The sequence below is a fragment of the Symphodus melops genome (genome assembly GCF_947650265.1).
Source record: "Symphodus melops genome assembly, chromosome: 8".
In the NCBI taxonomy this organism is placed as follows: domain Eukaryota; kingdom Metazoa; phylum Chordata; class Actinopteri; order Labriformes; family Labridae; genus Symphodus; species Symphodus melops.
Window position 1 is genome coordinate 17,813,853 of NC_136698.1, and position 26,748 is coordinate 17,840,600.

The following is a 26,748-nucleotide window of genomic DNA, read 5'->3' on the forward strand; positions in this document are numbered from 1 at the left end:
CTTTTTCCTTCAACCTTGCATGCTTTAACCCCCTCCATTTCTACATGTAACACCCTGGTCCTCCTAACCTCTTGTCCTGTAGACTGGGTTAAAAACAAAAAATACGAACAGAAAAGTATCTGCACAACAAAACAAACCCCTTGAAAGTTGACCTCGTCTCTCAAACTAAATGTTAGAATGACACAGTAGGTTTCATCCCTTCCCCAACCAATGAAACAACTCAATGACAGATCAGTGAATAGAAAAAAACAATGCATACTTATCAAAAATAATTTTATTGATTCAGACAGAATCAAACTGAAAACAGTGTCTTTGAGATTGAGAAAGGGAACATTTACCATAGTTTACATGCCAAAAACAAATCCTGCTTATTCTTTAAGAACCAGAGTAGCTGTTATGTGAACTCAGCAGTATGATGTCATATTCAAAGACGTGACATAACGCTCATGTAGTGCTCGGGGAGCCACCTGAAAAAAGAGCCAGGACGAGAAGAGGTGATCTGGTCCTCTCTGGTGGAACATAGTGTTGAACTGCCCGTCCATTCACAGTATTGGACACATTAATACACCTATCAGACTTCAAGTTAATAAAACAAACAAACAAAAAACATTGGGACTATTTTTATCTACCTATCTGAGTACCAAATGAAAATATTTAATCAACAACATAAACGTTCATCTGCAGTTTAAAATATAACAGAAATTTTTCTTGAATCACTTAATGATCATTGATGTGTTGTTGATTGTATTCTTAAAATAATTAGAATTCAAGTTTTTTTTTTGGTCAAAGTACACATGGTAGCAGAGGAGGATGTCTTCACTCTTCCATAAGATTATATATATATATATATATATATATATATATATATATATATATATATAAACAAAATAAATCCCAGAAGTCTTCAACAATTGACATTGATGTCAGTAAAAACGTAAAGTAAAAAATTAATTAGTTGCATTGACTTCATACGCATAAAAAGTTCAGTCATCAGTCACATCAGGTTTAATCCTTCATAAGTGGTCAATCAGAATAAAGCATGATTCATTATCCCAAACTCAGACAAAACCCCCAAACACAACTCTCCTATAGAAGCATAGATCTATATGTACACACAGATTTTACACAGCTCAGGTGTTGCCTGAAAAGCCCAAGTCAGATTTAGTATAAGGTTGAATAACTGAGGTGATTTGTTAAAGATTTGAAGGCATCTCTTAAATTTTCCCTCTCCAGTCAGAAACACTTCTACAATATTTAAACTAAAACACCCAGTCATCTACCTCTGCTGCAGGTAACAGTTAAGTGGAAGTCCTAAGAGGGCACTAATCTTAACACATCCCCTTAACCTGAATCTTAGCATACATGACCCTAATGAATGTTAATCAAAGTCCACTCAGGTCAAATCTAGGTACCCTTTGGTTCAAGGCGAGACTACCTTTGAGCGTCTGAGCCTGAGGCGGTTTTTAAAGAAAAGGTACATGGCCAGAAGACACATGCAGGACAGGAAATAAAGAATGACACACAGGCTGATGTCCAGTCTGGAGAATCCGATGCTCAGCACTGACATCATCCAGCGCCTCCTGTGGTTCAGCTCGGCCTCCTCGTCAAAGTACTGGCCTGTCAGGTCTCGTTTCCGTAGTTGCTTCCGCTGGTTGAGCTCAAAGTCCTCGTCTATTGGCTGCAGGCCGACCATACCCAGCCCTACGTCCAGATCCATGCCGAGCCCTAACACGAGCCCGGGCTCCTGCTCCTCGTTCCGCTGCAGGTTGCGTTGTTTTACCCTGGAGGCGACCAATTGCAGCGCCCTGGCCTTGTAGTGCTGGTTAACAAATGAATCAAGATCTACAATGTCCTCTGGCACCTCTCGCATCTTCATTCCAACAATGCTTGGCTTGACGTTGGCCCGCCGCCGGCCCGACTCTATTACTGTTTTGGTGCGAGATGTTGGCTTGGCCTCCATCTCTGCTACTTCCCCACCTTCCACCGCCTGATCAGCAACTGCTTCATCCTGAGGACCCTCTTCCTCTTCCTCCTCCTCTTCCTGGACTGAGGGCTGTGGAGGGGAAAGAGTCATGGAGTCCATAACCTCCCTGGTTGTCCTTTGACGTTTCAGAGTCTCTAAAGCTTGCTGCCGACTCGCATGTTTTTGCTTTTGTTTTGCAAGGATCTCACTTTCACTCTCCAGGTAGTCTGACAAGGTGAGGAAAAGAAGGAAACATTTCATTATTACTGAAGTCATAACCTCTGTTTCCCCCTCACAGATGCTTCTCTGGGGGGTTTTGGCCATGTGAAGGTTTGCCTTCTCTAATGATTGACCACAATTCAGTTCTCCCTGCTTTTCACTCCTCATAATACATCATATTTAAAACCATCTATATTCTAAATAACTTGTGCTTTTTTAAAGCAAATAAGCATCCACGTAATGTCTGAATAAGCAAAAGGTTTAAATACTGTGTATGGTTTCTTATTTTTTAGTATTTATCATCTGATTACTCTGGCCCTTAAGCTGCTGTAATATATGGATTCCCCCAAGTGAGTGTCATTAAAGTTGATCTTAACTCTTAAAATAGCTAAACCTAAAATTTAAATCATCCATCAGCTTTTTGAATAGCTTTGACATGATTTGGAAAATTCATTTGATAAAATTTGGCCAGATGTGTTCTTCGTTTATTTCCTGTACTCCTGTTTCCACAGGTAGCTCCTTCTGCCTTTCTATTTTCTATTTTCCCGCTCAATCGAAATACATTCAAGGAGAAAAGGCACTGGTCTATTTCAAGGTCAGACAGGCAGGTGGGAAGAAAAGTATTTCTGTAGTCATTCAGATTTCTTTAAATTTAGAACATAAATCCCTCCAGAAACAAAACTTAAGTGCGTACCTGTAAGGATACTGCTAGAGGAGAAGTAGGACATGAGGAAGGGAAGAACCTGCTCGGTGTTCCACCTGTGCTCCCCATTCTCCTTCACTGAGTGACAGGATCGACACATTTCTGGAGACGGCCACTGGATCTTTGGGAAGTCAGGGTCCTCGCTCAAAGCACCTTCACAGATTAACAGAAGTATTGTTATTGTGTTGTCTAACAGACTCCTCATCACTTCAGTGCTTGGAGCACCAATCAAAATAGGGCAAAAGGATGAAGTATAAAAATCAGAGGGGATCTTTATAGTTGAAAAATAAAAACTATTGTATGGTGAGAGCAGGCTTGATTGTAAAATGTTCTGGGCCCCTTGACATGCCCAGTGAGTGGGCCCTCCCAGGATGTGATTTAAATCAGCGTATGCACATTCGATCAATACTGTTAGCACTAGCCTCCTGGCTAGTCCCTCTGGTGCCGCTTACATCCGTAACATTACAACAACAAAAAAGGTCATGACACTGTAACAAGAGGGGGTTTACACTTTGAAACGGGGAATACATTATACCAAAGCAAATAAAACTCAAACTTAGGATGAGCCTTTTTGTGGCTACCACAATGTGACTGGGCCAAAGCTTTTCCCTTTATCTCCCCTTCTGGGTGGTCCTTGGGTCAAGTCAGTTTTGAACTCATGCCTGCTTTTTTCTTAAAAAGGTAAAGAAACAGCTTTTCAAACTGCTGTTCATTAATTAATGAATAAGGATAATATCAGAATCAGATCAGAGGTTATTGCCAACTAAGTTTAAACACACAAAGTACCACAAGTGCTCAAGGTGCATAACAGTAGTGCATAACATAGACGTTGAAAATGAATTCGAAAAAAAAAGTGTAATGTGGTCCTTCTAAAGTACAGACATGTTTAAAAAATAAATGCACTTAACTTCCGAAATACTAAATGTATAATCAATAACATTTCTTAATCTTTCTGGGAACATTTCTTCTGTAAGCATCTGTACGACTTTGGATGTTCTGCATTTACAATACTTTTCATATACAATTCAAGAACATTCACTTCTTATGTACCGGTACTTGTTTTTGATTGACACCTTGTGGCCAATTCATTTCCCTTCTCCTGCTATGTTAAAGTCTTTCTCACACTGACAAACTGATGAAAGCTTTTTTTTGTTTTACTTTAATTGTACGATATACAAGGTTAGAAAACACTGCATGGATCCAGATTCATTGCCACATGCAGAAAACAAACAACATAAAGAACCAAGCCGACTGCCTCATCCATTGTTGTTTCTTTTATTCTCCTTGTTGCTGCGTCGACTTGAAGATATAAGTGCTTTGACGACTGGATGCAATCTGCGCTGAGCCCATTTGATCTTGTCACAATGCTCGTAAAAACTAAGTGCCCATATGCATATGTGTATGTATGTGTTTTAAGTGTGTATATGTAAATCATCTGTCAGTGTGTGCATGTAATCTAGGGATTGATATTTTGCGTGTGTGTATGTGTGTGTGTGTGTGTGTGTGTGCATGACAGGGTCTAACAATGATCAATGGGCTTCTGGGATGTCCCAGTGGGAGGGGTGGCGAGATAATAGATGTGGCCAGAGTGGACAGCTTCCCCAAGTGTGCACACACACACTCGCACACTCACACTCAGAATCCCTGTTTTCAGGCAGCAGACCTCAGTACACCTGTCTTGTCCCCTCACACCCCCTTTGAAGCGAAGTCCAATCTCCAAATTGAACATGAGAGGGGAGCTGCCCTTCTAATGAAATGAAAACTCTCTCCTTTAACATGCTTGCCCACTCACACCTTCAGCATCTCACACATACACACACATGCTCACACACACTGCAGCTATGCAAAGAGACTGGCACAGGAACAGGCACACGCACACACACTCTGCACAAATGCCCACACGAACACAAACACAGGGCAGCATGGAGTAATAAATTGTTTGTTGTCACCCACCTTTGTGTGCGTTTATGTGTATGTATATATGTGTGTGAAAACAGGGGGAAAAAAGCAGAGCAGCAGCAGGTCTGTCACTTTTCCACACTGTCAATTTACATCCTCCACCACCTCCGTCCTGGCTCCCTCCTCCATCGCGCCAGCGTTCAAGATTAATCTCAGTCATATGCATGTGTGTATGTACTCTTCATACAGTACTTTACATAAAGGATACATCAATTTTACGGTGTCCTGGGTGGGCTGAAACCTGTGAGTGTGTGTGTTGGGGGGCTTTTATACATTTCAGCAGGTGAGAGCGCGCACACACGCCCAAGATCCCTCAGATCTCATTTCTTATTCTAATCAGCTTGCCACGTTTGCAGCCAGGGTGACTTTAGCCATAGCAGCCAGATTGAGAATGCCACAAAGGCCTGTCGCAGAGATGTCATCACCGCCGCTCATACATATTCATCAGGTATAAATATGTATTGTTCGGCTCGTCAAACTAGCTTCCTCAGCACTAATTCTGTAAGTGAGGATCAGCTGCAATGTGTGGCATACTGAGCCATCATGGCGAACGGGGAGTACAGATGATGTCAGACATATTACACTTGTTTTAATTACAGGGATGAAAAACTCTGAACCACGAATTCTGATGATTGGATGACAGATCTAATGCTTAGGTTGGATGGCTAAAACAAACAAACAATCAGGCCAAAGGGTGCAAACATAAGGGTACGAAAAGGTTTTCCACGAGCGGAAATGTACACTTTAAATATTTAAAAAAATAGTTGTATGGTGAGAAATTAAATCATTTTAAAAATAGAAGACAAAAAAAATAGGTTTGGGAGGATCATCAATTGATGAAAGAAAAAAAAAAGGAAACAAAGTAGTTTCATTCCTTTTCTTTTTCTTTAAGGCCATTATCACAAAAAAAACGACAACTCAACACCGTTTTAATAACACATTAAATATATGATTTATAACTAAAATGGAAAAAAAATTGCAAGGCTGCTCAGTTCGCCTTAACACCAAAGGGTTATCCTGCATCAACAATGCACATACACTGTGAGCAGTTCTGGACGAAGCCCTGCCTGCTGCAGCTCGGAGCGGTTTTTGTCTGTAGAAATGTGAATCAGTCTGCGCCTGTTGACAAGCAGCAACAGGACTGAGCTGCCACGCTCTTAATTCAGCTGCTGTGAGGAAGCAGAGGGCCCTGGGGCCTCTTTGTTGCCAGCTAAATTAATTGTTCGGCTGCTTTACAAATAGCTGCAGTTTCATGCATGAATGCTACTGAAAGGAGGGGCGGGGAGACCTGCTATAGAGCTCCACTTTAGTCAAAAGAGGAGAGGAGGGGGTACTGGATGAAGTGAGTGTCCTGAGGGAGATGGCGACGCTCATTGCTACAAATGCAGCCAAACACTCAACTCCTCCTTTTCTTTCCTTCTGATTCACCCGACTTATCCCCTGTGGACCCTGACTCACCCTCCACCATGACTAACTCCCCCTGCCACACGCCACAACTTGACCCATGCTTGGAAAGGATGTGTGTGTGTGATTAAGAGGAGGGGAGGAAAAACAGAGGGGGAGGGGGGGGGCACGTGTGTGGCTTGTGTCGTGATGTTTGCCACCTGCTGTCACACAATACCTTGGGAATTGTGTGTGTTTGTGTGTGTGTGTGGGCAGAGAGGGCTGGTTCCAGGGGGACCCGTCCTGTGAGGATGCTTTGCTATTACTTGTCAAGCGAAGGATACGAGCCCCTGGGGACGATGAGTGGAAAGAGAGAAGGACTGCCACATGAACAGAGGAAGAGAGAGAAGACGGATGGATGAGGGTGGAGGGTTGAATAGTGTTTAAGTGCCTGGGGAGCAGACACACACTGGGACGGGTGTCCTCATGGCCCCTGCTGTTCAGGACACAAGCTGTCCTTGAGATAGAAGAGGGGGCAGTCAACACAAACAAAAGACCATGATTTAACAAAGTGGGCTGTTAATGACAGCCTCATGCCTAATAAAATCATACAAACACACAAAGGGAGGAGGGATGCTGCGGAGCTGTTTAACACTCTTAAGGGTGGTGTGCAGAAGTAATATGCTGATATGACAGGGTGGACACAGAGAGAAAAAAATTAGTTGACATGTAACAAAAAAGTAAAGAGTCGTCTGGACTTAGGATCAGAGGCGAAATTAAAACATTTATCCTGATGCACACTAAAAAGCTTAAAGATTTGCATGTCTGTGTGAACCACTAAACATCAATATATTTAAAGAATTCCATTTAACTGGACTCCTCAAATATGCAGATCCAGTCTATGGGAGGAAGAGGCAACAGCAGCATTTTGGGATATACATGTAAAAAAGATACGAGTAAGGATGTTTAATGACTATTAAAGGTATGGGGGGGAGCAGTGTGTTTGAAGTGAAGGATGGTAAGGGTGTGAGAAGGATGATGGTAGCAGAGGGGGTCAAGAGAAAAGGGGTGAGGCAGAAGCAGATGATACTTGGAGGGCTAAGACGGGGTGACAGCTGGTGTCTGATCTGAGGATCCTGCTTCCTCCTCCCCTCACCCTCGAAGTCGTACTACAAAGGCTAACTGACAATAAGAGGAAACTGGATCTAAAAGATCCCCTCGGAAATTTGGTTTGCTAAGATCTTAAATTGTGGAAGTTAGTAAGTAGAGGGGAGGGTCAAAAGAGCAAAGGCGAAGAGGAGGACTTGGTAGCTTAGCACACTAAGGTGTGTAACATAAACCTTCAGCAAGATCGACTTAAGCTTCAAAACGTCTCTCAGTCAAACAGCCTGTCTTCTGTATTTGTATTCTGTCCTTTGTCACTTAGAAGCTGAACCTACAGAAATGTTGGTGTTCATAAACTGCTGAAAAAAAATACACTTTGAAGACTAGAAAACAGGCCAAGTAATTTTCCAAGTAAAAACTTGACCATGAACATTTAGGGCAGAGACATAATCTTGATCTTAGTTTTGATCATTTGAATACGTTTATGAAGTAATCAAGTTTTTTTATGCATGATTAATGTACGACGCTTAGTATGACATTCAAAACAAAAGAGTTTCCAGACCATCAGATGGTAGCCAGAGTTTTAGTGAACATGGTGTCCTATCAGGTGATGTCACCTATTTTTGTTTGTTGCAATCTTGGGTCAAGGATGTTTGTGCTGACTCCTACCTGCCAGTCTGTTGTTGACACGATTGTGTCTTAACCAAAGCCACAGGATCGCTGATGACAATGTGTTCACCTCTGCAAGACCCTCCATTGCCATGTTCTCAAAGTGCTCAGCACAATGCCTGCAGCCAAAGAAGCTGTAGACGTAGTTTCTCATCGCACTCAGCACCTCCTTGGAATCTTTGAAGGAAAAATAAAAATAAACCAATTAATTCCCAAGCCAGCAATCTGATTCACATGAGACAAAAGATGCTGCAATGCGATCATTATTTTCTTTCTTAGATCACTTCAAACACTTCTGTCTGTGTCCTGTAACTTTTAACAAGATATTCAGAAGGAGACTAAGTTTGAATGCAAAATCTCAGAGATGACCTTCTCTGTTTTATTTTATTCCCTGGATAAATCTCCAAACAATCCCCTGTCCTTGTAAAGCCAGTGGTCTCTGTACATTATAAAATGTGCTGTAGCCTGTCAGCTTGCTAATGGAGTTGCAGGTCCACAGCTTCCTGGATTCCCACGGTTATGTGGGCCAGGAGTCACAGAGAGCTGGGTTAACCATTATTGAGATGAATGCGCTCTACGAACAGGATAACCCAATCTAGAGATTATAGGACGTTAACCCTCTGTGTGAATGGTGGCCAGGCTGTTGTCTCAGGACTTCAACAGTCCATAAACATATTTCCCTGAACCTGTATGCTTTTGTTCTCAGCTTAGCAAGACCTTTAGATGAACCAAACGGACAGTGGGAGTGTGTTTGGAAGTGTGTTTGAGTGTGCTCTTTGTGAAAATAATGCACTAATTGTATTATTTTCTGGTTCAAACGTTGAACAATTTGTTCCTAACTTTAATAATCCAAAGTTTATGTGTATAAATGAATGCAATGTAATGGCCAACTCTGTACAGTATGTTTGTGTGTGTTTACCTATTAAGCTGGTGGTCTGTGGGGTGCCATATGGACACCCCTTTTGGCCCGTCCATCTGCAGGTCACATGATGGTCCGTAAACCTTGGGATTAACCTCTGTGGATGTGTGTGTGTGTGTGTGAATGTGTGTGTGTGTGTGTGTTTGTTTCATTCCCCTAATCTTACATAATCCCTTTTCACACAGTCACAATTAGGCTCAATTTTAGCAGAGACAAAACGACAAAGCATAGGACAAAAAACAAAAAACAATTCTGACCAATATATTTATATACTTCTTTGTATGTTCTAGGTCTTTCTCTATAAAGTGTTAAATAGTGTCAGTGTAAAAACAAAAAACTGTAAACAATTAATTTCTGAAATGTTTTGTGGACTAAGCTTTATTCTTAGTCCTGCAGTACCCCATCTTCACGAAAGCTCATTGGCCCTTTTCAAGAAGCAATACAATATCAGTGTGTGTACCTGAGCTTCCAGTGGTCTTGGCCTGGACAGTGAGAACATGGAAGAGAGTCCACAGCCCACATGGGTAACGTCGCAGGTGGGATTGGGAACTCTGACAGCCCACCCAGCGTGCGCCTTCAGGCAAAGCAGTGTCTGGAGACTGAGAGAAAAGCAATTCGACACACAGACATTACATATAGACTAAAAATAATAACAGTACAAGAAAACAAATTATTATTGCACCTATTGTTTGATATATAGCCTACCTGCAATTAACATTTTCAACAAACCCTGGAGAATGAAATCAAACAGACCCACAAGTATTGTGTCTTTAATTAAGGCCTGATAAGCCTATACTTCCTTTCCTTGAAACTGTTAAAAAGCCCCTTTCCCTGACATGCTTTCGTATTTCTATTGTTATAATAAGTGCTTAGGTTTGTTAGGGATGGTTATGCACTCACAGCCAACTTCATGTGAGAAGTTATACATTTCAAACATTACCAATGACCTTTGGCTCACTGTTTCAATCATGTTTATTTTTCCTAACTATTCTTAGCATTCAGCTGACATTTCAACTATTTATAATTTGAGTTAGCAGCTGTTCATGACTTACTTAAGCGAGCCATAACAAGCTAACTATTAATTGTTTATTTATTTAACTAGCTCTTCTTAGTGTTTGTCTGTGGCTTAAAGCTTTTTTTTTTTTAATGATTACGGATTACTTGAGCTAGCTATAGGCCATCTAAAAGTTCTACCAGCAGTTTATGCAGAACTTTTGGATAACTACAGCAGTTAGTTTTTGCTAGCTTGGTCAACTGTGTTCATTACTCTATCTAGTTATTTGAACTGAACATACATTACTTTAGCTAGATATTTCTACTTTTTAAACATTACGTATAACTACTTAATCTGTTAGTTCTTTGATTTGAGCAAACCACTTTAAGACGTTTTTGTAACTTTAACAGATAGGCCCCATGTACAAATTGTCCACTCTAGTGAATTTTAGCACAACCAATTTTAATTGTGTTGGGCATGACAGCTAGCTTAAAATGTGGATATTACATTTTTCAATCAACCATAATTAACATTTTACTTAATTTGATGTAATTAAAGGTAAAATACTTGTGTATACTTGAGGAAATGTGTGCCTTTAAAAAAAAGTTAGTCAATATTCAAAACCCTTATTTTACACATCAGCAGGAGTGAATGTGCTTAGCAAGTGTCACAGATTAGAGGATAAAAGACAGTGTTGAGAGAAATAACACCATGACATTTTTACATTTTTAATCATTAATATTAAGGGTTAACAGCTCGCTTAAATGTGGTATTCCCTAAATCCCAGAGACTCTCTGAAAAGTAGTCTCCACAACATCACTGAACCTGTGTAACTTAATGAAAGCTGTTCCGTGTAGTTTTCTTGATCAATAGGAAGTCAATCTCAGGTTAATGGCTAAGCCCTCCACTAATGAACAGAAGCCATCCAGATCTCTAACCACCAGCCACAGTTGGATCCAATAAGATATTTTCTTTGACATAAAGTCGTTTCTCTCGCCACACTGCATTGCCATCACTTGTGTGATTGACAGGGTTACTCACATGTCAATAGTAAAGATTTTCTGTAGCCTATGTGTATGTGTGTCTGTACAGAGTCCATTTCCTCCCGGCCGAAGTCTATTCATACCTTCCCATTGATTCATTGATCAATTGATTTGCCTGCTAAAAGCTAATGATGTAAGTAAGTGACTGTTTCAATTTGCGTGGGGGGCATAAACTGAAGGCATGCAGGCTTCATTCCAAAAACAACAGCACATAGCTCCTCAGTTGTATACGCTGGCACTGTGGGGGACAAAGTCAATGTTGATATACCTAGATATTCTATTTTGTCATTTCTTTAACAGAGTGGGTATCATTTCCATTCAAAGTCTGTTATTTGTAAAATTATAATTTGCATTTGTTTCTCTTTTTGCAATATGTAATGGATGGACTAGTTCAGAGTCCAAAGATAAACAAAAAGATATGAAAGAGAAACAGTTGACGAACAAAAGGGGGATCCGTATGTTGGCTTTACGGTCAAAACAATAAAAAGCAAAAAAAACTTCACCAAAGGGATGAAAAAGGTCAAATGTATTTGTTATTTGTCTTGGACTCACCTGTGCTGTGTTATCCAGTAACTCTCTGAGTGCCTCATAAGAAATCTCATCGCCTGCCTGGTTAAGCCAAGAGTTAACAGATCTTAAAAGGTTCATCACGGTTGGACGGCCTGGAAAGTACTGCAGATTAAAAAACAAAAGAGAATAAGATGACTGTTGACTTCAAGAATTGACAAAGATTTGGAGCAAAAGTATCTTTAGAAAAACTTTGATTCATCTATAAGTTATTAGTTATATAAAATAACTGAACAATATGAAGAAATGACTTATTCAGTAAATATATTCACTTATATAATAAAATTCTTACTAACATCGTTTATAGTTATTTCACAAAGCGGAAGTCTCATCACTAGACTATATTTTAGTCATAACATCCACAGCAGATGATGCCATTATAACAGCACTTCACACACCCATCACCATTGTAGACCATAAGAACACATAATGTAAGTTTGCTATTTGTTGATTTTAGTTTCAATACCATCATTCATTATAAACTGGAGTAAAAATTGAGCAAACTGGCCTTAAGCAGTTCCCTGTGTATGTGGATATTAGACTCCAAAGTGTGAGGATGGGAAACCCCACCTTGTTCACTCTGGTCCTGAACACAGTAACACTGCAGGGGTGTGTCCCCAGTCCCATCCTCTACTCCCTCTTCCCCATTCACGCCACTAGCACCATTGTAAAGTTTGCCAACGGCGACCCAATAGTAGGACTGAGAATGAGAGAGCTTGCAGGGAGGAGGTTCATCATTTGATACGGTGGTGTTCCCATAACAACCAGGACTTAAACACAACAAAAACCAAATAAATTATTGTGGAATGAGGAAATTGACACTGAAAACTCTGCTTTCTGGATATGTGGGGAGGGTTCAAGTTCCTTATGGTTCACATCTCAGCTGACCTTAAAACATCTCCTACCACATGTGAAAAGCCCTGCGAGGCTCCACTTATTCAGGAAGCAGAGACAGGCTCACCTCCCACAACCCCTGCTCATCAACTACTATCAGTTCACCACTGAAAGCCTCCTGATCTAATGCTGCACTGTGTGGTTCAGCAGCTGCACAGCAGAGGAAAGGAGGGACCTACAGCGGGTGGGAAGAGCAGCAGAGCGGGTGATTTTGGAAGAAACTACGAGCCCTCAGTGATGTATACACTGACTGGCTTGTAGGAAAGCCAGCTGTGTTCTAAAAGACCCCATCCACCCAGGCTATAGTGCATTTTACCATTGTGTCAATGTTGTTCTTTTAAAGTTATCCGTTTTTCAAATGTGGTTTTATTAATATTTCTGTGTTGTATCTGTGCTGCCACTTACTACCCTGCTGTTGTTTTTTGTACAACAATTAAAGGAGAATCTCTGTCACTGTTGGGACAGACAAAGTTTATCTTATCAAATCTAATGACAATAAAAATCTATTGTCTTCTATTTAGGAAAAAACTGTACTGTCAAGATTATCAGCAGGCATCTCATCCTGAACAATATTGTTCCCACACTTTAACTGCTGTAAAAAAAAATAGGGGTCTGCGTGTTTTTACTCTCAGTCCCTCCAAAGAAAGTGAGTAAATGAGACAGCAGTTAAGTTTAAGCTTCTTCCTCTATTAAGATCCATTTCCTAAGCCACTAACAACCACCTAGTTACCTGAGTACTCAATGCTTTCCCCTGCTGTCTTTACAAAGTACCATGGTAGCAACCACAACTGGGACGAAACACAACACTGTCGCTAGCAAAGTGGGCAACCTGAGGAGAAAAAGGAAATCCAGCTGATGTGCGTCTGAGACCAGTGATGACAGAGTAAAGACAGACACAGACAAACGTGTCTTTACTGACAAAAGAAACTAAAGATTTCCGTATTGTACAGACGATAAAAGAAGTTCTCACTATAAGCCTCTTGGTTAATAATAATGATCCTATTCCCAGAAATACACAACGCAGAGGGATACACTTTTTTTCCAAGACGTAAACAAACAAAGGATTCTTCCACAGTAACTTTTTGCCTCGGCCTAAATCTAATCAAGTTACGTTTTGATTTCTTAGGTGAAAAACAACAACAACAGTCCCTTATCGAGAAGCTGGCTGCATCATGTTTAGGTTTTTTTCCCCGCCAAAGCAAAAAAAAAGTACATATTCACGCCATACTAAAACGAAGTAAATGACAAATAACTTAGTGGTGGTATTGACCAAGACATTTTCTCTAGCTCTGTGCATTACTCTTTGGCTTGACTTGGCAATATGGTTTGTCATCTCACTTTTTTTTTTTTTTTTACATTCAGGTAAAATCATCATTAAACTTTTCCTTTGGCCATCTCTGGTGCATCTAAGAAAAAAAAGACAACTCCTAACAAATATATGGAGACAACAGGACAGAGTTTGTCATGCGACATGTGGACATGTTGACCTCACGTCTTACACCATTTGTCCTTCTGTGCGTCTGAACACAATGGTGAACTTTCTCACACTAACACACACCCCTCACGGGCTCTGGCTCAGCCGCCTATTCATCACTTTTAACAGGATCAGTGTGTTACACCCCGACCACTTAACCAGACCCTCAGTGATTTGCTCAGACCTCCTGGTCCAAGGCTAACAGTTCTGCTCTGATTGTGACCCTTCATGTGCACCACAGTACTCTGCCAGAAATCGTTCCCCCTCCTTCAACCTGGCTGGAATAATGTGTGATGAGAACCAGAATTTCCACATTTTGACATAAAAGTTGAAACCACAGAATGATCTAACTTTATTTCCTGAAAATGTGGTGGCTGTGTGTGTTGAGGGTTTACTCATCTAGTGAAGACTGGCGCAAAGGTGACTCCCTCACAGAAATACGAATCAGACGCGTTATTTAAAAGAATTATGGATGTTATATTTACTTTACTATTCATACTATAACAGGTATCAACATAGCATACTGTATTTCCTCCCTACATGAACACAACATTGAAGGAGAAGCAGACAAAGGCCTGTAACATGTGCAGCTCACTGCTGGGAGAGTGATATAATAGGTTTAGGTCTGGATCTGAGGTCTAGCTGCCAACCAGTCGGAAAAGCTCATTAAACAGTCATATGAATTTAAGCAGAAGAGAAAACGCAGGTGTTTCCAACTAATGGGTTTAACTCAGCATCACCAAAGCATCACTATTCATGAGCTCTGCGGGCCTGCTGATCACCCTATAACACAAAGGTTGTTGAACCCCATTTAAGACTACAAAGAGTCAGCTTGGACTCAGATTTCAGTCAGGGTCATGATGCTCTGCTTTTCTCACACTTTGTCTTATCTTACATTTATTTTTCTTACTGCGTACCTCCCTTTAATCATTGATGACGAACACTGTCAATCAACATGCAAAATGTAATCAAAGATAAAAAAAAAAGTCAATTTAAAGAGAAAAACAGTGTCAAGCGTTGATGACATACACACATTGCATATTCAGATGAAGTAGTAAGTTTAAATTAAATTAAATTATCGAGTATTCATAAAGAAGAAGCGGTCAAAAATGTCTCACAAATTTCCCCCCCCCCCCCCCCGTTTTAAATGAAACTACAGTACACCCCCCGTAAATAACGCTGAGTTAGGGTTTAACTATGGCAGCAGTGTCAGAGTTAGGGAGTGTAATGTAACCTTTCAGATGACACATTTGAAACAAACGGGTCTCATTTTAAAATAGACATTATAAATATAATATGAAAAACATAATGTGCACTTTTGTACTTATAGTCAGAATTTTTAAAAAATATATAATGGAGATATATTTTTTATTGACTCAAGGGTGCGTGTTAGTTCATATATGAAACTGACTGTAATAGTGTCTTAATGTTCACACACACACACACACACACACACACACACACACACACACACACACACACACACACACACACACACACACACACACACACACACACACACACACACACACACACACACACACACACACACACACACACACACACACACACACACACACACACACACACACACACACACACACACACACACAGTAACCCTGTGTCCCTCCAGCCCCCGTCCCACTTGGACCATGACAATCCCCTTCACCCCGGCAATATGTCATTCCTGATCCGATTAGTATCAGCAGCACTTGAGAAACCACAAGCTCCTTGTGGTGAGGGTCCTGAGAGGGAGGCATCTGTTGGCTTCAGCAGGGCAGACCAGGCCAGACCCTGTGTACACGTGTCACATGGTGGAAACTTGTTTTTGTTTGACTACTGCTGAAAACAGACAACGAATCAACAATTACATGGAGGATCCGATTATGAAAACAATATGTGCAGTACATCCAAGATCACATGTACAGCTGGACTCAATAAAAAACAGTTTGCATGTTCGGTAATAAGAAAACATTTTAGACTGAGCTCTGGCGTGAGAAGGGCGAAGGCTCCCCCCCCCCTAATTCTTTGTTTTATTCCTCGGCCCCTCAGCACCCTCTGGCCTGAAGGGCTTCTTTCAAGAAAAGCAGGATAGAGGTGTAATCCTTAAAAACCTTGCTGTAATGCTCTCATGCTTCGCAAGATCCACTTTTTTAATCCTCATATGTAGAGGATACATAAATCCGGCTTCAGCCTGACAAGACACTCAATCTAGTAATATAACGGCCGGGTGCAAAGGAGAGAGAGAAAAAAGAAAGAATGGAAAACCAAACCATTTTTCTGTTGACATGTTTGAGATGCGGGATGGGAAACAGGAAGGATTTTTCAATTCCTAGACAAAACAGAGAATCACTGAATATTACTAGACGAGGAGATTAATGTAAACTAATCCATACATGGATTTTTCCTGTATCCAGATTATTTATGGTTCACTGTTTCGATTCATTTGAACTCAAAGCTGCTGAAGATTCGAATAAACAAGCCTCTCAAATGTGAGTGCTTGTGCTTTGTCCCTCCTTTCTGTAAGAGAGAAGTAAATATGTTTGACTGTTTAAAGCTCATCTAAAGAATGTTGAAACAAAACAAAAAAATAAACAATGGCATCTGATAAAGGAAATGATCCTCAGATGAATTGATCATGAACATAACAACGAGCAGCAGCCCGACAAATAAGAGCTGCATGTATAGTACATACACACTTTCATACCCAAATAAAAATACACCAATCATTTCTTTGTCCAGAATTAAAAAGTGTCTCATGAGTGGGGAAATGTGTCACCTGTGTGTAGTGATGACAGTCGCACTGAGGTAACAGTGTTATGACTCACTTTCTCTCTCTAATCTAATCTAATCAAACGACTCAGCCGGTCACTGTGTCTGTTTTTACATATTGTGTCAGTTATCAGGAAGACAGAAGGCTTTTACAGCGAGCACATTTCTTCATTGAACCCAAGTCATTTTCAAATCATTAAAAACTAAACAAAAGAATTGATGACGTGTTGTTATATTCCGCATATTCTCTACAATTGTAGATGTCAGGAAGAGGCTCATCGGCGTTTCCTTTTCCCATGAGTATTGACTACGAGCCTTCAGTTTCACAACCTGCTTGTTTCTCATACATGTCAAGTGTCTCTAACAAGCCGAGTGACTGAAAGGATTCAGCCTCTTTGTACTGAGATCGCTCAGTCAAACGACAACGAGGACTGTCACAAGTCAGCCGAGTCAACAATGACAGCCTCCTCAGCCATACACAAAGCCCGACTGAGCGCCTGGGCCATTCTGGTAGGGGTGCGGGCTAAAAATACCACAGGGACCTGCTGCTATTGACTAAACAAGCTGGAGCTAATGGGAGACCACTGGAGCCCCCCCCCCCCCCAACACACACACACACACACTCGAGCCCTGACACACGCTTGCTACAATGCCTCCCTAGAGAGTGAGATATAATCAGAGAGATTGGTGGCAGACTCGGGCAGCGAGACAGCCTGGTGTATCGCCAAAAGGGACAGGGCTAGCAGGTCAGGCCTCATCATCACCACATGTTTGCATGGCTGGCACACTTCAGCTCAGCAGGATGAAAAGAGGGAACAAGGCGAGCACGCAATAAGGAGTGTAAGGAAGCATTCTGAAGCAGGTCACCTTTGGAATCTGATCCATCAAAACAAATATAAACCCAGCAAAAACATTTCATAAGAAAGCAAAGTAAACAACAGTGGTTGGAAAGGTTCGACAGGTTTAAAGAGGATAAAGGAGGTCGGGTGTTTAGGAACAGAGGGCTGTCACATTCACAAGTCAGAGGAAATTAGACAGGAGAAATATTTCTCAACAAATAAGAAAGGAGTTGTGCTTCTGTTAGCAAAGGGAGGTTTGCTAGTTATCAGTCTGTGTAAAGTCTATGTGCAGCGAGTGGTTGGCAGCCACGCTTCAATCCCCCTAGGAGCCAACATCAAGAGGGTCAACAATACCCAAGAGAGTCTTTGTGCTCCTACTCCAGTCAATAGCGTCCACTCTGGCTTTCAGTAATGTGAATAAGTGTGCATGGGTTTGTTGGTGACAAACACAGCGTATCTGTCCAAACAACTGAATGGGTAACTCTGCCTAACGATGTGAACGGATTGGGAAGGATACATTTTATACATTTGAAGCCACAAGCAGCGAAACAACGGCTCCAATGTGTCAGTGTGTACACACACATTCTGCTGTCTCACTCTCCACCTGCTGTCGACCTGCTGTTACTACACGTTGTGCTGCTGACTGTTCATGCTTTCTTTGGATCCAAGGGTTCTACAATTTTATTCTCTGACCAACGTCTACAAAGACAAAAAAGATAAATTTTCCCCTAAGAACGTAAAGAGTAAGAATTGAAAATGCTGCTCAATATGCACAAATGAGAAAACATTTTTATTGACCTGAAAATTTTATTTTTGTATTATTTATTGAAAAATTTAGGCCTGATATTGTATTTTATCTTTAGGAATTTTGCAGTAAGTCTAAAGAAACACAATATGATCATTTCTTAATGAATAAGCTGTACAGTATGTATATTATTTGGGTGCGTGTGTGCAGTGTGTCTGCAGACAGTGCTCTCCGTTGTAGCTTTACCTTAACCAGGACAGAGATGTAGTTCTTTAGAGAAATCAGGGCCTCTCCTTTGATGACAGAATGAGCAGCCAGCTCCAGACGCAAAGAGTGGTGCAGCGTGGACTCCAGGTCTGCCATGTACACCCTGGAACTGAACGCAACAGCAAACTTCATGTGAGTAAACGATGTGAGAGTGAGCAGAGAAAGAGAGTCTCGTGTTTGTATTTACTTGTTAAAGGCTCTCCAGGACTCCTGGGTGGTGTTGGTGTTTACGTCTCTGGGGACCGGTGGAGGCTTCCCTGATCTCAACACTCCGGGCAGCCTCTGGAGGGCGTAGGAGTAGAAAGTACGAGCCTCGATGTTGCTGCGGGAGAGAAGGACAAGTGAGATGGATGCTTTGAGCACTTGAAATAAAAATACATTATAAACTATACACAGAAGTATCATTTAATTTCATCTGGATCCCTCTGTTTCAAAGTCTGAATGTTTCATGCTGATTTGTTTTCTTCCTTTAGTGGTTCCAACTTCCCAACAGTTTTGTACAGACCAGATTTATAAAGAATGGTCCATAAAGACTTCTTCCATTAAATTCAAAAGAATTTAACATCTCCCTCATCAATGACCTTCGTGAAAAACAGAAGAACTGAATGCAACTTTGACACAACATAGAAGTGGTTGCAGAATACTGACATGTTTTATCATCATACATGTATACATTGTTTGGTTGTCCAAAACATTTTAGTTTATTGAACCACTATTATTGAACCTATTAGTTCAAATATTAATGGAAGCTTCACAGGTTTTTGACCGTGCGTTAGACCTTCTGTTAAACTGTTAAAATTTACTTTGACATTTTTTCAGTAAACCTTTTGAAACGAAGGAAAGTTGTCTTGTTTTTTCGCTCGCGTTGCAAATACTGTGAGTTGACTCCAAACAGAGTCAACAGAGGATACAGAGGACGGTACAGAAATACAGAGGACAAAGAAAGAGACGGAGTGCCACGACAATGCCCACGACTTAAACCAGCAACAACCTCATACCAAGGCCATTTTTTTATTCCACATTTTGTTTCAGCTGTATACGGCGCTAAAAACAAATGTTTTATGACCAGTGATATTCAGCATGTGTTTTACACACTTACGGGAATGCATTTCAAACACTGAGCAGATGGTGCCAGAGTATCGTGGAACTGAGAGAGATTGCTGATCATTAAGTCGTGTGACGACGCCGCAACTGGAGTCACTGCTCTCTCTTTCTGTCTCCCTCTGTAACCTTCCACCTCTCACATCCTCCTCTCATTTGCCTTCCCCACTTGTCAGAGAAAGAGAGAGGGAAAGAGAGAGGGAAAGGGAAAGAGAGAGAGAGAGAGAGAGAGAGAGAGAGAGAGAGAGAGAGAGAGAGAGAGAGAGAGAGAGAGAGAGAGAGAGAGAGAGAGAGAGAGAGAGAGAGAGAGAGAGAGAGAGAGAGAGAGAGAAAGAGAAAGAGAGAGAGAGAGAGAAAGGGTGGGCATCGTAAAAGCTGGAGCAGGATGGTAATAAGGAGGATGGATACTGAGGGCTCACGCTCACTCACACCAGCCTGGGACTCAATTACACCTGTGTGTCTGGTGGGAGTGTACAGATGTGAAGGGAGAGCCATTCATCCAGCGATCCCAGGGGCTGGCAGGCAGGCATCAGGGTGGGATGGGAGGGAATGCATTCACCTGGGACCAGCACACATTACATGCATGACGGATACGAGACGCCCCTGTACACTCATAACAACACACACGCGCGCGCGCGCACACACACATTGCACGCACCCCCTTTTGCTCTCCCAGGATCAATCAGACATTCAGTGATGATGGGAGGCCATCTGTCGCCGTGTGTGGTTGGGGGGCTTGTTTGGCAGGTGAAGCCAGAAAAGCAATGGCATTGTTTTCATGCAAGAAATTAAAAAACCTCGGCTCTGTACAGTGATGGAGATGAGGGGGGTTGGAAGGGGAGAGATGGAGGGTGAATAAATAAATCAGCAATAAATCATTCCCTTTTTGCATTTGTCAACTAAAAAGAGTCCTCTCTGCATGCCAAGTTATTGAAACCGCCAAACAAAGAGGTAGAGAACAGCAGATGAATTTGCAGGGTGAGAAATGATCAGAGACGCTGTATGAAAGTGAATAATGGGAGCGATTTTGATGCTCTGATCCCATTAAGAGTCCAGATGTTTAAAAGTATTCTCATGAATAGGGTTTGGATAATGAAGGGTTTCTGTGGAAAGCAAAGTCGTCACCTCCAGAACAATAGACACTAAAGGAAGATAAACTTGGTGTTTGTCTATTTCTGCTCAAGCTAAATGGAAATTACTGTAAGAAGTTTGACACCATGTTACGATGTATACAAAATGAGAGAATGTATTCCTTATTCTCCTGTTTGAAAGGCTGTTTGGATTCTTCGAGCCTTCTCTGTCTGTTCATTTGAAATGTTATTACTGAGGATGGGGAAGTATAATTTCCTAAACATACATTTAAAAATGCAAACAATAATGTTAAATAGCTTGCCGTGAAAGCTTTGTGCACTATTCAAACAAACCTTTGCTGTGTGGTGCTCGCAGAATTCAAGACGAACAGCAGCACTACTGTTCTTCAACTCTGAACCATGTCTTGCACATTACAGAGCACACATTCAATTCTGCATGTTGTAAAGTGAAGATAATGGCATTGTTTCCTCCAGTAGGAGAGGAGCGCTTGTTACTTGCTCAGCCAAATGTTTATGTCCCTATCTGCCCTCGGATATTTGCATGTTTACATAGAAGGTTTGTCAGGTGAAGAACAATCCCAAAGCAGCTGCTGCTGCTGGACTAATAAACGTTCATGTTGAGACGCTTCACAGGCACCGACTGAATCGTCCTGCACAATCCTTCACTGCCTTACATAAACCGCTGTTTTTATTGTGTTTCAAAACACAGACTGCAGTGACGTTGAAACGCACCCACCCGCACAGATATTTTGTCGTTTATTATGTCGGACGGGAAAAGAAACACGCTTGGGTGAAAGTTTGCCAGAGCTTCACATAGAAATGAATGGGGAAGGAATGTTGGTCGTTTAACATTTAAAAACAAAAGTGATATAAGGGTCAGACTCGTGCAGTCCATACATACCTACATGATCGGTGAACTTCACCTTATGAGGAAAATAAGTAAAAACACAGGGGAGCAGAAGCGTGGATAAGCAGAGTCATTTTAAAATGATGTCTAATTACAAAATGACATCTCTCTAAAAGAACGGTAAAGCTAAGTGTGGCTATCATGACAGATGTTCAAATGCTAAGGCCATGGTGGAGAAAGGCTGACGTGTCCCACAATTTAACACATCTTCAACATCCTCTGCATGAAAAAAACAAACTTGAATCAGCTGGTTTATATTGGCTGTGCAAACTAACACAACACATCCTATACCAGAGAAGTAGGCCGGGCGGATGTTTGTAAAAGCAGTCATAGAAAGTTCCATCAACTTGTTTGACAAATCAAGGTCCATTGAGTTTGTTATGCAAGTATTCAGGATGCTTCACAGCTGAAGCGCACAGGTACTCACACTTCAAGTCTGGTGATGTTGCCTCCAGGATAGTAAAGGTAGCAGGATGGAAAGTCAGTCACTCCCAGTTTAGACAGCAGACCTGCCTCAGTGCTCAGGACTCTCCGCACAGCTACGTTCTCAAACTGCAACATGTCCAGGGTAACCTTAACAAATGTAAACACACACACGAAAAAAGACTCACATCATGTTCAATTTCAATTTATTTCATGTCTTGTTTGTCTTTGATATTTAAGTATTTCCTATCACAGAGCACCAGGGAAATTATTCTTTCAAACAAACGATACATCAGCTTATTTGGACCAAAAATCACTTGTTGATAAAAGTTGTAAACGTCAGTCAGGATGGTTATACATGGATGGAATAAACTTCATTCAGTCATTTTAAAACCATGCATCCCCTGCTGCCTAAACTCAAATCTATTCCACAGAAGCAGGAAACACAGAGCTCAGGCTGAAGGAAACATGGACTGATACCTCTCGGCCGACAAAGGAACCAGCTTCCTCAAAGATCAGAGCGAGGTGTTGAACGTTGTTGCTCTCAAAGAAGCTGACAAGCTCGGCTTCGCTACAGAAAGAGAACATAGGAAGTCCAAGTGGCTGAATCAAACATTTACTGTAGAGTTGTTGAATCATTAATTATTATTGCTTTTATTTTGAGTTTGTTTTTTCAGCAGGTAAGAAAAACAGAACATAAATAAATATATGTATACCGGTGCTTAATGTAAACAACAACACAGCTTTAAAGATTTCAATGGAAATCACCCATCATTGTCAGTAAGCCTTTAAGAATCATTGATCCCTAAAGTCGTCAATCAATCCTAAAGGGACAATAAGAACAGCTACTGGTTTAGTAAAAACAAAATGAAAAAAAAAAACAGTTTAGAGTTTCAATTTAGCTTAAAAGAAAGACTGACACTTTAAAAAAAAAACTACTTAAATTTGGCTTTAAATAAACATGTTTAAACATGTTCTTTAAAAGACTGATTTAACAAAAGAAACAAAAGAAACAATCTTACAATCTACTGTGTGTGTGCGTTTTTTTTCTTTTTTTGTTGTTGTACCTGGTGGGCTCCAGCGGAGGGCAGGCAGGAGGCCAGGGCTCCTTATGGCTTTCCAGTTTATCTATGACCTTCTGACGGAGCCGCCTAACATCACGATGTGCAACTGGAGGTCAAAGATAAACACAGGCATGACGACCGGTAGGAACAACTCTGCAATCTTAGTATCCAATGATGTACACGCTGACCTTAGCCCGAAAAACAGAACTACATATCTGATATCACTTTGATATTGACATGCATATCTCTATTCTGACCTACTTGATCCTAAAACTGCATCCTCTATATAACATGAGGGCTTATTTATTTATATTAGATCTAAACAGATTCCATGTGTTTAGTAGTAGAAGTGGTACCTCCGAAGGGTTGTCCTGTAGCCCCAGCATTTGAATAAGCATGGAAGAACTGTATATAGGGAGAAAGAGACAGTTTCAGTTTCAGAGAATAGATAGAGAGAAAGGGAGAGCCGATAAGACGGCCCTCGCTCACACGGCCATGAATGAACCAAAGCTATGTTGTCTAATGTTTGGTAGTGGGGGGGCAGCTTTCCCTGTGCCTGCCCTGACCCCTCAGCCCTTCCTGGTTTAAATGAGTCGCAGATGTTGAAGCTTCATTGTGAGTTGAATTCAGAAGGAGCTCTTTGTTTCAACGGCTTTCGTTGGAAGACAGCGAGGAGTGACAAGGAATGTGAGCAGGGGAAACACACACACACACACACACACACAAACACACACACAATACTAATAACTGATCAAATATCAAACACATATGCAGATGTTGCTAGAAGCCTGAACAGTGTTGCTGCTGATCATGAAAAAGCTAACTAGACTGAGAATAAACGCCGCTCTAGATCGAAATAATCCCTTTAAAATAGGGAGTAAGACTCCTACGAATAATGACACAAGAGTACACTGAGTTCTAATTATACAAAAGACACAGGGAATAAACAACAATAACACTTTTACTCAGGGGAGTCTACTGCTTTTGAAGTATCCAAATGAAAATGCCTCAAAAAGACAATTTTTATTAATTCAATCTAAAAATTACATTTTTAAAATATAAACAAAACTTTAACTCCAGATGAATTGTCACCGTTTACTTCAGAAATGACACATTGTAAAAAATAAACTAATATAGAGGATGGATAAAGTATGGTCAATTATGGTTAAAAGTAAATATTGCATTGACCCTATTTTTGAAGAAGTAACTGGGGCTGGTTAAATATATCTATTCATCAATGCATTGCCATTTTTGTTTACCACTTCAATATCGTCCTGAGATCGATTATTTCCATCGTAATGGCGCCCCACTCCAGAGGAGGCACTGTGGGTGCCACTGTACTTCTACAAACTACGCCTAAATGTTTTATTCTTTGTTTATTAAAGAATAATGCAAAGATAAAATACACTTGATTTTGTTTGTTCTAAATATACAATACAGATAATGCAAACATGATTTTTTAACACATATCAGAAGGTACTGTAAGTGCTTATCTGGGTATTTCTGTCATCTATGTTTAGTATTAAATGGATATCGAATACAATTAAATCCTGACCCAAAGAATTGAAATAGAGCTCAATTGTGAGGTTGTGGACAATAACCAGCTCTAAACTGCAGACGAGGTTTTGGTTTTCCATACGTAGAGCATAAACCTTACTGGGGTACAGGAGCAGTGACCCAGCACAAATAACCACTGCAAACGCTGTTCACTAACAACAGATGGATGGATCTCTCATGACACCTAATGCCATGTTTTTTATTTTTATTTTGCATAACTTTGTTTTGGTTATTATCTTTTATGTTTAATGGTTCAACACTACAGGCTTTAAATAACTATTACAGCTATACGTTTTACTATAACCTGTACTATTGTCTGCTCAAGGTAAAATTACAGTAATTAAGAAAATATGCATCCAGCACTTTATGTTACTTTTTTCCTTTGGAACCAAACTGTGGCTCAAAAACAGAGGTACCACCTGAGTCATGACCTCAGTGACCCGTTAAATCCCTAGACGTGAGGGAAAAATAATGTCTAATGTAGACTGAATGTCTACTTATTATTGTTGCAAACAAACATCTCATCTGATTAGGGCTGACATTTTTTAACCTGGGAAAACTGACTGGGCCAGGTTTCAGTATTTTGGGCAAAATTCCTGACCGAATTTGGAATATGCTGGTCCAAAATAGTTTGGACCAGGCTTTAACAGCTTTTTAATACCTTTAAAGTGGGATACCCCGTAACTCCAAATCTTGCGCAGAGCTTCACGTTGACCTCTTCAGCACAGTCCAAAGCTGCCAGGTCCACAGCTGGCTTCCACTCTGCAGAGACACCAATAAAGGGAGGGGGAGACAGAGAGATGGTAAATATTTAGTGTCATGTCGAATTTCACTTGATGGGGTCTTGTCTTTTTGCCAGGTGTGCCAAGGAGCATTTCACCACTGCCATTTTACAATAAACCCTCCATAATAAATGTATAAAGTGTGAGCTAACTAATGACATGTAGAGTTCGTGTTTGGCGTAATGAGAAACTTTCCAGAACAACATTTCAACCTGCCATTTTACATATGATCAACAGGTTTATCGGACCAAACAAAGGTACTTACTGCAGCTGACTGATCAGTTCAGGATTAAAATTTTAAGGACTGAAATAATCCCATGACTAAGGCCTGATTGACCATGATCTCATTTGTATTTATTACAATGGCTGTGTGATATTTGTTTTGTCCCATGAGCTGCAGCAACAAAAACTTAGCTGGAGGATGTGATATGGAGCCACAGTGCAGAGCAGAATAAAAACCTTCATTAGATCATATGCTCCAATTAACAGATCAAAAACAGCTTGGTCTAAGCAGTTGATAAAATACAGTTTGATTCCATGGCAATATCAAAAGGCTAAACATGACATGTAATTGTTGAACCAGCTTACAATGTGAATACAATACTTAAGTGAACAACATTGTACATTATGGATCAGTCGTCTACAGGACTAATACCTGTGTACACCTTTAGCTACGTGACATGCTGCACTTACCGTTGATATCTCGAGCCAGACTTTTGTAATAGGGAGAAAAGTTGACACAGTGTCCACACCATGACGCGTAAAACTCCACAACCAACGCTGCTGAAGAGTTCACTAACACCGCGTCCACATTTCCCGGACTCAGCACGATGACTTGATCAGAAGTGGTGTACAGTCCAGCATCCGCGACAGAGGCAAAAACGAGACAGACACACAAAGCTACTGCAAATGTTGCTTTCTTTCTGGGGCTTATTTGTATTTCACGAGTAAACCGAGACGTGGCACGGCCGAGGCTCTGCGCCATCTTCTTCAGTCCGAACTGCTGCAGCGAGCGACGGCGAGTTCTCAACCTCTGCCTCAAAAAGTTTCTGCTTTTTTCTCCGTCTCCTTTTCCAGGCCAGCAGCAGCAGACTTCACGGGTCCTGCCCCCCTCCCGCCCAGTTAGTGCCTGACCAAAACACAGCGCTTAATACAGAAACACTCCCTCCGTCCACATGACCTGTTCTGATTCATATCATCAAGAAAGGTTGATGTGAGGCGATTTAAGAGACGAGGCACTCTCTAGAAAATAATAACGATAATAATAATGGAATTGCAAAATAAAAACTATCACTAGTACCAAAGTGTA

At 40.9% G+C, this 26,748-nt stretch overlaps 1 protein-coding gene across 1 annotated transcript; it reads right to left on the reverse strand.

Annotated features, from left to right (window-relative positions):
- Positions 1–876: 876 nt before the first annotated feature.
- qsox1 (quiescin Q6 sulfhydryl oxidase 1) lies at positions 877–26,675 on the reverse strand. Its single transcript, XM_079351484.1, has 13 exons — positions 26,133–26,675; positions 25,319–25,419; positions 23,457–23,505; positions 23,104–23,206; positions 22,517–22,607; positions 22,041–22,186; positions 18,702–18,836; positions 18,494–18,623; positions 11,509–11,628; positions 9,380–9,518; positions 8,001–8,177; positions 2,877–3,038; positions 877–2,190 (listed from the first exon to the last, which is right to left on the reverse strand). The coding sequence occupies exons 1-13, from the start codon at positions 26,422–26,424 to the stop codon at positions 1,421–1,423; spliced, it is 2,415 nt and encodes an 804-aa protein (XP_079207610.1). The 5' UTR covers positions 26,425–26,675; the 3' UTR covers positions 877–1,420.
- Positions 26,676–26,748: the final 73 nt, after the last annotated feature.